Source organism: Monocercomonoides exilis (genome assembly GCF_001643675.1).
Source record: "Monocercomonoides exilis strain PA203 chromosome Unknown scaffold11-1913109, whole genome shotgun sequence".
Taxonomy (NCBI): domain Eukaryota; phylum Preaxostyla; order Oxymonadida; family Polymastigidae; genus Monocercomonoides; species Monocercomonoides exilis.
In genome coordinates, this window is record NW_027150556.1 from 1,884,714 (window position 1) to 1,899,557 (window position 14,844).

Below are 14,844 nucleotides of genomic sequence, written 5' to 3' on the forward strand. Positions count from 1 at the left end.
TTTTTTTCAAGTTGCACTTTATGTATTTATTCTAACTCATACTTGAAATTGATGTGTTTTCAATAATATTTTAATTTGTTTTCATCATTAAAACAGCAAAAAACAATTCTTAAACTTTTTTTCACAATTTACTCGTTAATGTGATGTACTGAAATTGAAAAAAATTTGCAATATCCATTTAACACTTCATTGAAACAATCAACGTCAAAATTCTATTTAAACATGCTTTTTCATGATTTTTTCATGATCAATACACTTTGATATTTGGCACAATAATTATATTATTTGTTTATTTATTACCGATGAGATATTATAGTTCGTTTTTTATTGAAATAGTGAAATTTGAATCAAAAATAAAATTGAAAAGAGTTTAAAAATACAAGCATAATGTACAAAAAAGAACATATACTATCGATGAAAATACAAATAATCAAGAAAACTGCAACTTTTTAATCATTTATAAGCATTAGTAATAACACAGAAACATATTAAATGAATAAAATTGGTTCATTCGGAGATAAAAAATCAAGGTTTTCAAAATCAACATGCTAATATTTGCTCTCTAAATATTATCAATGATCGATCGTTTGAATGTCATAAAGATTAAAATGCTGATAACAGCAAACAATAAATACATCAGCAGAATATTGCATTTCCAAATATTATACAAAACAAACTATTATAACAAATAGAATAAAAATTAAATAACACATAACCATGAAACAACATGTTTTAATCAAATAGAATTATTATCACAGTGATATAATCCTATCAACACAAAATATTTCATATTTACTAAATGCAAAAATAGCTCATTAATAAATATATAACTATGAAATTTTCAAAGCACATTAATAAGAAGAACGATTTTTGATTAAAAAACATAAGAAATAACTTCAACAAACCCCTTTCGATGAAGCTGCAGAACTTTCTATATGTTCTTCACATTTTAATGGGCACGATCTAACAAAGAAAATGTGAAATTTATTGCAGAATTTATCAAATCAAAAATACTTTTAAAGATATTTGAAAACACATTAACAAACAAGCATGCACATATTTTTTGAACTCTTCTTTTTTTCTTTTTCAGTAAATATCGATAATGCTCTTTTCGGAGCAAAATTATAAAAACTTCGTCTTTTTGAAAGTTTTTGATTAAAAAAATAGAATATAATATTTTTTGAAACCCGTTTCAAGCAATTTCATCATCAATGAACTTCCTTGAAAGGAAAAAAATGATTTTTAGATTTTCAAGAAATTTGCAGGGTGCGGGTTTGGCACCAGGGTGCGGGTTAAGCACCCATGGCATGATTTTTTAGGATTCATTAACAAATAATAAAAGGAAATTAATAATCGATTAAAAAAAATGAAAAATGATAATTCAAATAATCACCCAAATAGATTTTGACATTTTTTCTTATCGAAAAAAAAAAAAAAAAAAAAAAAAAAAAAAAAAAAAAAAAAAAAAAAAAAAAAAAAAAACACTTAATTTCGTTCAAAAGAGATAAATGGAATTCAAAAATTATCATTTCATTATTATGCAATACCAGATTACGTTTCAAACAAATGAAACTTCTTCAATTTTTCAATTATTATATTGTAATTTGGGCATAATAGTACAATATAGCATATTGGAAATTTCACTAATAACACTATATTCAGATCATATATGTTGTTTTAAGCATGTGCTGTATAATAAAAGTTTGCGGAAATGTGTTATTGATAAAAATTGAAAAATAAATCATTTCTTTTTTTTCATAATTCTAATTTCATTAAAATGATGTATTCCGAAGCAATTTTCGCCATCTCCATCTCCTTAACAAACATCTCAATCGTTAAAAACCTTTTTTTATCTTTTGCACAACCGGATCTCGGTTTTATGATTTTTAAAACAATTATCATTTTTTGATCTTATCCCATTAATAATGAAAAAAACAAGATTATTCTAATTATTTCGATTTCATGAGAAAACGTTTCCGCACAAAATCATTAGCATAAATAACAATAATATAATAAATGAAATCAGGCCAAATAAATTTTATTCTATTTCAGTGAATACCATATAGTATCATTATGCCGTAATTTGTTTTAATCAATCTTTAGAAAAAAAGAAGGCTTTATCATTCACATTTAATCTTTAACTGTGCTTATTATTCTGTTACAATTCAAAAAATACAAGAAAATCAATTATCCTCTTTGAAGCAACAAAAAAAGTATTGTTTCTCAACAAATTAAATATACCAATAATGATGTCTCCGCTTCCCTCTTCCTCAAACTTTTCATTTATCTTTCTTTTGATTGCCATCCGATCAATCTTTTCGCTATCATTAATATCATCATCGTTCAACGTTTCTATAATTCGAAAGACGAAATTCAAACATCTGGTAATATTGTACCTGTCAAATAATGGATTAACAATTTCTTCCAAAACCAAATCAATTGATCCGGATTTCAGAAAGTCAGAAATATGGATTTCCTTGCAATCCATCATTGAAATAAATATTTCAACACAAATACTTACAAAATTTCTGTGATCATCCTTTGAAGCTCGACACAAGTTCACAATGCAGCGCAACACTTTGTAACATTCTTCATCCCAAGTTTTATTGGAACTAAAATAACTGCACAGCAAACTGAACCATCTCTTGATAATCATAACTACTTTATTATCTTTTCTACCATTCTTCATTATCTTCCAATCCACACAATCTGTAAGCTCTTCAAATTCTTTAATTGCTTCATTCAAAAAATTCATTTCATTCATCAATTCATAATTTTGATCTTTTTCATCTCTTAATCTATTGAATAAAAACTCCCAACTTAACTGATAAGCCAAATGAGAAAGGTTGCCATGTTGAATATGATGCTTAATTATTTCTGTAATTTCGTTGAAGTACAGCTCTTTTTCCAAATGCTTTTGAAATTATGAATAAAAAATATTCTTTTTCAAATAAAAAAAAAAGAAAGAAAAGCATGATTCATACGACATCCTCATAAATGTTGTTTAGAGCCAGCAAAGCTATCTCCACTTCCTTTTGGGTTTCCTTGGTTTCGTCTTTGTTCAAAGAAGCTTTTAGAAGATACGGAATGCTAATACAAACAACTTCTTTTTGTAAGCTTGAAACATTATAAAATCCAAAATTAATAATATAACATTCACAAAGATCAATTAATAGTTTTTCGTCCTTTTCATTTATTTTGGAACTTTCTTCTAAAATCATCTTCTCAAAAATTTTAAAAACCAAAGACGATTCAAAACATGGACTCCATTGCCTCAACATCATATTCCAATAGCCTGTTTGCTTCAGCAGTAAAACAATATTCCTTAGAGTTAATTTTTGATTCACAGTCATATTGCCTATTTCATCGAACAACTCTTTTGTGCAAATTGATTTCAATTCATTTCTATCCATTTCATCAATGATGCTATTCAACATCCTGATTTTCTGATCCTGCACGTCAGGTGAACAATAGTTAAGTGAATTAAATTCCTCTTCAGATTAGAAGAAAGAAATGAATATACTACTCATATTGTGATATTAACAAACAAACCTGTAAACCTTTCGATTTTTTGGATCTACAACATTTTAAGAAAATATCACAATTATCAAACATAAAATATATTCAAACACAGTCAGATCTTGAAGTCATTAAATTTTTAATTCGCAATTTTTCAACGAAAAACAAATATCAATCAATCAATAATGAAAATAATGGGCATTGAAATTAGTGAGAAGGAAAATGAATATTTGGAAAAGTTTAAGAAATGAACCGTTGAAAAGTGAATATGGTGTTCGTTGGATACAAATATTACCTTAATGACATTTGAAAAATCAATCTGTTGGAAAAACTGATAGAAAAAAGTTTTTTGGATGAATAAACAAATTGCGAAAAATTTTCATTTCCTACATGAATGATAAAATTTCAAACTCTTATTTTTTTTACCGCTTTTCATTCTCTTCTTTGGTTTATCATGTTCTTTTTTAAAAATACTATTCTGAATTTGATTTCATTCTTTCAACTTCAATCTTTCCTTTTCTCTTCAAAAAACTCTTTTTCTTTTTCTTTTTCTTTCTTTTCTTTCTTTTCTTTTTCTTTTCTTTTTTCTTTTCTTTTTTGATTCAATTCGTTCATTTGCTTTCCTTTTCCCGAATCCATTTTCATTGTTCATTTAATTACCAAGCTTGTTTACAGAATGCGACAAAGAATTTTTTCATTTGACTCAAGAGTGCCTTTTTGACCTAAAAAGATGAAAACGTTGGAAGAAAAAGGTTTCATTTACATATTGTTCATTTGAATATGTTTTCCTGTTTGACATTTGCAAAAGAAGAAGAACAAAAAATGCGAATGAAGCATATCGTTTGAAGTGATTTCGAGTATTTGCATTACTGTTTCTGAATGATTCCACTTGTTGTTTAGACCGATAAGAAGGAACATAAGTTAATTAAACGCTAAGCATTCAAAGAGGAAATTTCTGTTTTCAAACAAAGGTGACTATCAGTGATGCAGAAGCGCTAAAGAAAAACAGTTTCTCACTTTTGAGTGGAGAACCGAGAAAGAATATTATCTGAATGAGATAAAGTGTTAAAATCAAACATCATCATGTGAATCACAACTCAACACAATTTGAAAATCAATCAGTTTTGCAATTAATTACATAAAGGTTATTCAAGATTAAAAAATTCAAAGAATTTGAAACGAAAAAGATGCAATTTGCAAATCCAATTCATATTAATTGATAGAGTCTCATGATGCGTTAATTGAAAAAGAAAAAAAGATAAAATTGAGATTGTGAATGAATCCCCATAACTTGATATTTTCAACAAACAAATGATTTTAATTTTTAACAAAAAATAAACAACAAATTATTCGATAGAACCGTTGATGGCATTGAAGTCGTTGATGCGAGGTGATGATCTGAGCACTTGAATAAAAGATACAGTCTTCAAATATTAAAGAAAAGCTTCAATAAACAAAGAAGCACAAAAGAAGAGGTTCAAACAACTGACAAACCTTCAATTTTCGTTCACTCAGACGCAAAAATGTGACAAATGGTTATATGGGAAATCCAACTTTTCCATGAAAGCTCAGAGGATGCATCCTATTATCTCGAAAAGTTGAAAGAACCAAAAAATCAAAAAAACAGAAAGGAAAGTCTATTTTATCTGGGAACTTCGATTTCTTTTCAATTGTGCTCCACACATCCGCAACTTGTGAACGTCATTTTTATGCTGAACAGAAAGATAAAAATATTTCACACAAAATATTGATCTCCGAATGCAAAACGATTTATGAAATGGAAAGTTTAAAGTTCGAACGAAGAACAGAAGAGAGAATTGTGACTGTTTGTTTGCTTTTGGGTTTGTATTTATAAGTGTGAAATCTTTTTGATGACAAGCTTCTCATATTTAACAAATGGAAATGAGAAAGGAACGCTGCTGTATGTTGCAATCATAGAATTGTCAATCATTTTCAATAGATATGACTTATGATATTTTGCTTCTATTTTTTCTATATTGTTTTTCAAATAATGTTGAAATTTTGTACAAATTATTCGCTAATTCAACTTTTTTCTCATTTTTTCTTATCCACGATTCATTATAGCTGATTTGTGTGAAGAAAATGCGATTCTGCATGCTGCAATCAATGCTGATAAAGAGATGTTATGTGTGATGGTACAAAATTTGAAGGGAACTCATGATGAAATGGGATTAAAAGATGAGTTAAATACATTTCCATGTGTAGCTTGTTTCTTCTAGACGATGTAACAGATCCTGAACAATCTGCGAAATGTGTGCGTTAAAAAACATTTTTTCCATTTCGCATCGCAAAAGCGTGAGGCTATTGAATGCCAATACAAAAGGATGCTTCTTTTCCTGAAAATAAAAGCATGCGGCATTTGTTTCGAAGGATGGCAAAGTAGAAAAAAATATTCGTGCATAATATTGTGAAGCATATTCAGTTGTTTCTGAAAATGTAATTGATTTAGCTCAGAGACTGGTATCGTTCGAGTTTGTTCTTGCATTCCTCCCAACTTCTTTTCTCATTGTGAGTGCAGTTATCATCATTCCACTGCTTTTTGTTGTTTGGATATTGGATGTTCGAAATGATAGATTATTTGTCTGTTTTGATTTTTGTTTGTTCATTCCTCCATTTATTCATCTCTTTTAATGTTCTTTGTTTTGGAGCTGGAAATGTACATCACTTATATGCAAAGTTAGACAAAGAGCTATTTGAACCTGAAAAGCACACAATGAAGAGTTATAACGAAGAACATCAAGGGATTTGAACTGCGAAGCACATTGACAAAAAAATGTGTTCAAGATAAAGATAAACAATATATTGAAGAAGAGAGAGATACAGAACAGTCAACGACAAGAAGATGAACGAGACGAAAGTGGTCGTGAAATTCATGCTAAAGAAGGTTAATCTTGCTTTGATGAATATGAACTTTAAAGAAAATCCATTATAGTGGAATCATTTTCTGCAACTGAAGTGGGAAATGAGCAATTTCATCTTTGATAGTGCTGCAGAATAGATTCTATCCATTGTGTTCGAAGAAGTCAGGAAAGACAAAGTATCCATTTTGTGTATTCTGAAATTTTTGTTTCATCAATTGCTGAAGGCAAAGGAGAGCAAACATCTTGGCTGTGTATGTGGCCCTCTAACGATTGAGAAATGAACTTTCAGATTTGGGAAAACAGAGGAAACCATGTTTTTAATGTAGAAAAAATGGAACTTTAAAAGAAGATAACTTTGAAGAAGAGGAATATACTCTGACAACTACAGAAAGAAATGTTGAATGAATTTTATGTAATAATTGAGTCGATATTTCCATTGTCTTTGTGCATTTCAGATGACATACAACTTTCTTCTCTCATACGAATTAACTATATTGAAGAATGGAAAAACGCGCTTAATAATGATGGAGAGAATGATGATGCAGCGAAGATGCAGCGATAAACTGTTCGAATTCACTTAGACCAGTATCGGTTCTTCAAAGATGGTTCGATTTTGGTCATGTTCGGTTTTCTGCTTCTGCTTTCACAGAAATGACTGTTGTTTCTTTTTTTTAAAATTTCAGATTATTCTTTTGCAATGACAAAGATCATTGTTGATGCTTATCCAACTGGTGAGATAGCATCAAAATTCACCAAAATATCAATCGCAAGATCACTTCTATCAACAAAATCAACAGACGTTTCAAACAAGCATGATACCCTTGCATTAAATAAAAATGGATTTTGACCTTTAAAGATTTCGTGCAGCAGCTAAACTAACTCTTTCTCTTATCTATATTTTATATGATCGCATCTAAGCCCATTCTCCTCCACTCTATTTATCGTCCTTTCCAGTTTTTCAAACGTTTATTCACCCTCCATCTGAAATACCTTCAAGTTTCAACAGAAATGCAACTGCTGGATGCAAAAGTGCTGAAATAAGAGATATTGTTGGTAGTTGAAGGAGATGTGGGATCAAGGAAGTTGTTGCTAATAGCAGCGACTATTAGTGATGAAGAGAAGATGAGCAGTGAAGTACAAGTCTGATAAAAAAGACTCGAACCGGACACAAATAATAAAGACCAGCAATTGCACAACAGGAGAAAAGGCAACAATTTGTGTGGTTAATGCAAGAGTAATTATAAAATGTGATTAGGATGCGTGAACAATAGAGTTTCCAGAAACCTCTTAAAGAATGTGACAAGAAAGTAATTTGGATTAAAGCGTTGTCTGCATTATGAGCAGAAGGTGTGCATCCAGTGGTTGTTTGCTGTTCACTACAATCAGGATTAAAGCATTATGGTTTCAATTCAATAAGTTGGAAACTTTTGTGTGGTAGCATCCGTTGACAAAAACTTCGTGGAAAAATGAAGGGCTGAAGGGAAAATTTGCATCTGGCGATAAGCTTGTTGCAGCTTCTGAACAAGAGCACAGTCACATCCTGTTGCACAGGAGAAGGACAGCATCTCCTTCTCCAATGCAGGAACTGAAAAAGAAAAAGATCTTCTTTGGCAGGAACATCTTCCGGTCCACGCACAGCGACGATGATGAAGATGAAAAGAGGATGGACGGACAAATCCTTCATGGCAATCATCATCGCATTAACAATTATATGTTTGGGAAGATTACAACAAATGTGAAGATGAAGAGAGTTGAAATAGAGCAGAGAAAGACATGCGGTCGTATCAAATCGGAATGAAAGAAGGAAAGTTTGGAGAGGAAGATTTTTGGCTAATTTCATAATTTATCTCAGCACTTCTTGTTTCAAACCCTTCGAAAAAAAATAATTCAGTTTTTGGTTCTTCGATGTTCGTTAATGAGATGAGTTATATTTAAGAAGATCAAACAAGCTCATCCACAACGAATTTCTTCAGTACGCAATGAAATGTGCTAGCCCACTCTTCGAGATGATACTGATAAAATGGTTCATGAACCAGTTAACAAAGAGCTTGCCACAGGAGATGGCTGCTTCTGTGACAGTTGTAACTGTGATTTCAGAGGTACTTGAGCTTACAGAATATATCTTGATTTGCCATGTGAATATTAAGTTCTTCCAAGAAATTTGATAATCAGAGCTTCTCGTGTTCAACTTCATCCTGGAAGGGTTCTCTAGGATATTTAAAATCCATCTGTAGAAGCTGCGTCTCAAAGAGCATCAAGGTGATTGCAACCAAATTCTTCAAAGAAACAACTTCAAGGAAAGTGTCATTCTTTTTGAAAAATTTGAAAGAATAATGACAAACTTGCAAATATCTTGCATATCTCATTGTCTAATTCTCTTCGCAATATTCCTAATCAAATATTCATTCTCTGGATAGCAATTGGAAATAACAATAAAAATCAACCAAAATAGTCCAGAAATGTGTTCACTCTTGTTGTTGAAATAGTTTTGCAAAGTTTTGAATTGTGAAACTTTTTTGTTGGATATAATCTTTAAAGATTTTCTGTTTATCATCTTTTTTTGACTCGATGATCGGTTTTTGCATCTCCAGCATTAAAACTGCTCTTTTTCCTTTCATTAATTATTGTTCTTTTTCATATTTTATAATTTGTCAATGTTTTTACACAGCAAGTTTTGAGTGTTTTTTGATTTTCAATTCATTCATCTTTAACAAATCCACAACATTTTTTGAAGCCAATGAAAGAAACATTAATTTACAAAGCATTCCAACTCAACTAATTTCTTTTGTTCTTGACTTCAGTCTTCATCACCTTCAATTTGTCCGATCAATTCTTTCTCTTCAAAGATTTGGCAGTCTTCTTGTTTTCCGCTTGTGTTCTATCAATTTCGTTTCAATATCATAAATCAATTCAACTCTGAAGAGAAGAAAAAAATTTCAAGATTGATTTTGAACTGAAAAATTGAAAAATGTGATTATGAAAATTTTCTGTTGGTTTGATCGAAAAGAAATTAAACATATTCTCTTCTGGCCTTTCATTGAAGATACCGGTATTATTGTTGCGATTTCTTTTGCACCTCTTTTTCTTGAGCAAAAACAAAATAGTTTGTGTTGTGATTATTTTAATTTTGCGAGATAATCAACGATGTTTGCATCAATCGATTATTTTGTTTGCTGGTTGAATTCATCGCTTTTAATGTGGCCAGAATAAATAATGAACACAATGAGTGAAGTTATCCATGTTGAGGAGGAAGAAGAAGATGATAATGATGAAAGTGACGAGAAAGTTTAAAAATCAGTTCTTACAGACAATTTCACAAGTTTGCTTTTTTTTTTTCATCTAGAAAAATTTTTCAAAGCTTTAAATAATGTTATAATTTATGAAGAATTGCTTGGTGAACTTGAGCATTGCAATGAGGATGCGCAAAAAGAGAAAATACTTGAAATGAATGAAATGATTAAAGAAATGGATATAGAAGAATTTAATTATGTTATTACAAAAGAACTGTACAATAAAATCGATAAAATGATTGAAGAAAAGAACCTGCCAATGGAAAATGCAATTTTGCTGTTGAAGCATGCTGGATATTTGAAGATTCTGAAAAACATTTGGATCTTTGATTTTAGAAATTCTTCGTTGAACAAAAGAATTGAGAAGATGATTGTCGAAGAAAATCAAAAGAAAAAAGAGGAAAAGAATGAAAAGTTCTTGGTCGATCTTTGCGAATGCTACATTTCTCTAAGAACTGGTTTCCCACCCGAATTACTTTTAATTTGTGTACCTTGCCTTTTGAAGGCTGCGTCGGACAAAGAAGAAACCGAGGAAGTTCAAAAAGATGTGGAAATGGCTTTATTTGCTTTGTGTTTCATTGAAGAAAATAAAGTTTGAGCATTTATATTTCCTTTTTCATGTTGTTGTTATTTTTCTTGTTTCTTATAAGATTTTTGAACAAAAACAATATTTGAAGGAAATGTAAAAAATTATCAAAAATCAACAAAAGCATCACAATCTGATGCGGCTTACCTATCAATCCGCTTGGATGCGTTTGATAAACAAATTTTTCTGGGACAAAAGCGTGGAAGATATGATTGTGAATGAACTGCATTTTCTGAGAGAAGTTGAAAGAGAACTAGAAGAGTTGACAAGAAGAGTTGATTGGAAGAAGAAAGAAGAGGAAATGAGCAGAAGAATCGAAAAAAGTAATGACAATCAGGAGATGGCTGAGCACAATCAAGTTTTTCTTATCCTTGTGCCAATTGAGGAATGAAGAATTTGTTGAGCTAATCGGTGGAATTGTTAAAGTATTTCGAGCTGCAAAAGATAATCAAAGAGAAATTCACAGTAAATGCATTTATTCATTTAGAGAAGCAGCAGCAGTAAAAGCTGTTGAAGTAGAAGACTTGTTGAAAGGAGGAGCAGTTTATGCTGTTTTGGAGGAGATGCAGCGTCCAACGTTGAATAAAGTCATGACAAATGAATGCTTACAATTCTTTATGAATGTTTCAAAGAAATTGAAAGAAGAGGATGACGATGAAAAGGAAGAAGTTAAAAGAAAGGCAACAAAAAGGAAGCCGCTTGAAAAGATGGAAGAAGAAGGATACGAAGATAGAATCACAAGCTTTAGTGAATTATTTGATTTTCTAGGCAGAAAATATTTTAGTTGTCTATCGTTGAATATTTCTAAATATTTTGTTTATTTTAAAGAAAATTAGGTTAGGGTTAGTAATCCGGCGGAATTTTCACATAAAACCCTGAAAAGAAACTGACAAAGATAATTCAAAACAAAAACAGACAAAATATGTCCTTTATTTTTTGTATTTCAATTTTCATTAATCAATTATTGAATTTATTCCGTTGCCATTTATGAAAGATGAATGAATAAAAAGATATTTCGAATTATATATATATGGATCATTCAATCTTTAAGAAGTTTCAAAACATGAATAATTATAATAATTTAAATGGTAATTTTCATATTTTCAGTCGAAAAAAAATTTGAAAATCTGTGAAATTTTTTTTATAAAAAGTTACTATCGATCGAAAATTTTTCACATGAATAGCTTATGATAAACACTATGTTTCCTTAATATTGGAGATAAATTCAACATTTCACAATTACATTTGTTGGTTAATTACAAACTTTTTCTTTCGATAAAAAACTTTTTGGATTAAAATATTATATATCCAAGATTTTTGATCAAAATAAAAAATTTCAATACTTGTATATGAAAAGGGTATTTTAGAATGGACTATTTTGCAATTGTTTGTTCATGAAATTTACATGGTTTGTTTCGATTCTTTTTCATAAAAATTTTGAGATTCAATAACAATTCAGATTCTCATTTGAGCAGAATTTCTCGCATCGCAGAATACACATGGAATTTTTATAAATACAAAGATTTCCTTTGCTTATCTGATTAAAATAAAAATAATGCAATTCAGGGGGTTTTCATCTTTCTTTAATATGAACTTGAAATTATTCTATTACAATTAAAATTTTCTTTTATTCGCTTGACAAATTTGCAGCAGATGACAGAGAGACTAATGTGAAAGAACCAGCGATGTGGTGCAGCGCAACAGATACGTCTTTTGGAGAAGAAGATCTTTTTTTGAGGATTATGAGATACCGGAACTATGCAATATTTGTTTCTCCAGCAACAGGCAACCGCAGAGATGGAAAGTGATGTGGAGAGTTCATTTTGCCTTGTGTATCATTGGATGTGGGAGTGCAACACATCATTCCATTTCACTTTTCGCGGCTGTTAATCTCAGATGAAACAATCAACAATGGAAAAATCAGTGCTGTGAGTGTGATCATTCGCTGACAAAAAATCTCTTTCAGCTGCTTTGGTGAACAAGAACTCAACAATAAATTTCTATGAGGGCAGTCTTATCAGAACTTCGGGGAACGTGAGGATTGAATGATAGAAATTCAACATTGGGGAATTGTTTTCGTTTTCATGCAATTCTATAAGTCATAAGGCAAATAGAGAAAATTTTTACTCATTTGTCCAGTTTTCTTCAGTTAGGATATTTGAAAACAATGAATCAGTTCTCAATTTCAACATTTTTGAGCATTAAAAAATGAATTCTTCATGTTGATTGCTGCTCAATTGCAAAGCTTTCATTCAAGAAGTCTTCATTTTTGCTGAATAGAGATGAGATCAATAAAACGAATGTTTAATTGAAACAAATTGAAGAGACAGAAAATGTGTTTGATATATGCATTTGTTAAAAAAGTTGCATAACATTTGATTGTCACTAGAGGAGTAAAGCTGACTGAAGGCCGCATTTTTCTAATTGGAGATCCAACTTCGAAAACAATTTCTATTGGAAACTTTTCAGACAATAACTGCTCAATAAAAATAAAAAGAGCCTCTTCTATTATTGCTTATCCCCCTCCTTCTTTTTCACATTCGCCTTTCTCAATATTTTCAACTTTATTTCGGTTGTTTTGTAATGAAATATGAAAAAAGATAAATGTTGCATTTACAGTGGAAATTGCTTTTTTGTTTCTGTTAAAAACTTTGTGAAAAAAACTGAACACGACGAGAAACAGAAGAAAGAAGAGGAAGAAGATGAAGAAATAAAAAGAGAAGAAATGAAGAAAGAAATTGAAGAAAGAAAAATAAATAAATAAATTAATATTTGGAAAGCAAACGAAAGAAAAAGAGAAAGAAATGATTGAAAGAGAGAAAGAAAGAGAAAAAGATGAGAAGAAGAAATGAGAAGAAGAAAATAAAAAGAAAGAGAAGAAGAAAAGAAGAAAATGATGGAAGAGAAAGAAGAAGAAATTAAAAGAAGAAAAGGAAGAAAAAGAAGAAGAAATGAAAAAGAAGAAGAAAGAAATTGAAAAATTAGAGAAGAAAGAGAATGAGCGAGAAGAAGATGATTCATGACAATATATAATTACCTCTTCCCGGCCATCCCATCGCATTGTGAAACAGCTTTATGCACTACACTTCCCCCAGCAGCAGCCTAAAGCAGATTTCCCCTTCCGCCTCATTCACTCCACAGCAACAGCTCAACAAGATCCTTCACAAGCAGCAGAACCTTCCGGAACAGCGCTCATAGCCCTTCTTTCTTCCACATCTCCGATTGCGCCACCTCCATATGCTGCTAAAGCCCTTCCACCACATCCACCGACTCTCCTTAAAACACATGCACCCCATCATTCAGCGCAACTTCAACAGCGCCATGTACCAACTCACAGTATAAGCAACATTTCTTCTATCAGACGCTGTCTGAGGCTCCCGCCGATCCTCTGCGTTGCACACATCAGGAAGCTGCAGGAACAGCTTGAAAAAGTTGCCTAGCTGGTGCACCTCCAGTTCTTAGGCAAACGAAAGCAGACAGCAACCAGATAGTCTTCATTCATCCTGGAAGATCCGCAGCAATAGCGCAGGCAGTTTTCTCAGATGGCACATGCAGAAGAGACTCCATCTCAGAATATGCGAAGCCACAACAAGCCACACATGATGACAAAGGCGAAGACAAATAAAATGATGTTTCATTAGAACATTTTGCCTCAAACAGCGCTTTCATCGCATCATTTCGCTTCGCTGCCTCGGTCAGTTTGTATTTCAGCAGAAACTCTGGAAACATAGATGCGTCTGCTATTCTCCTCTCCTTTCTGCAGCCCCACAAACTCCACAAAAAACATCTTGATCTTCTTCTTTACTGCCATTAGAAGCACGATGTCGAAAAACATGAAGAACTGCCATTTGTTTTCGTTAAACTTCTTCCAACAAACTTTCCAAACGGCTACATCTCTGCAATATTCTTATTGAATAACTTCCCTCCCGTAAATCATCACCTTCCTAACTGATTTGCTATTCTTCTGCTTCTGCTTCTTTTGCGCAATCTCTAACTTCTGCTTCTCAATCATTTCCTTGAACTGCATCCTAAACTCGCTTGTAGTCTGTAAGTGCACTTTCAGCAGCTCCTTTAGCATTTTCGTTTCATTCTCCATCTTGTTCATCTTCTTCCTCCCCGTTGCATCTGCTCTTCCACTGCACTGACTGCCTCCCTTCTTCCATTTGTCCCAGCGTTATTCTTTTTTAATTCCTTGCTGCAAACTTCTCATGCAATTTATCACTGAAATGCGATTGAAGAATCAACGAAATAAAAAACAGAACCATCCCGCCACACACAAAGAAACCAACGAAAAAGATATGGCAATTGCAACACCCGACCAGCCAGTTTCCACTTGCCATCCACACTCACCAATCCTCATTGCTGTGCTCAACACTTCTTCTCCTTCACCTGCATCACCTCCTTCATCTTTGTGTTGTGCTGCTTGCTTAGCTCCAGAATCTTTTTTTGATTTATCTGTATGATCTTATCCTTCTACTGCAGCTTCTTTACCAGCCCACTTATCCGCTTCTAGATCTTCTCGCCTTCACGGATCTTCTGCAGCAGCATGCTAAACTTCGAATACCGC

The 14,844-nt window shown here is 31.7% G+C and overlaps 1 protein-coding gene across 1 annotated transcript; it reads left to right on the forward strand.

Moving 5' to 3' along the window:
* Window positions 1-9,854: 9,854 nt before the first annotated feature.
* MONOS_13940 (uncharacterized protein) lies at window positions 9,855-10,377 on the forward strand (the record flags this gene model as incomplete). Its single annotated transcript, XM_067866692.1, has 2 exons — window positions 9,855-10,283; window positions 10,342-10,377. 2 exons carry the CDS (start codon window positions 9,855-9,857, stop codon window positions 10,375-10,377), a joined length of 465 nt encoding a protein of 154 aa, XP_067731795.1.
* Between the last annotated feature and the right edge of the window lie 4,467 nt (window positions 10,378-14,844).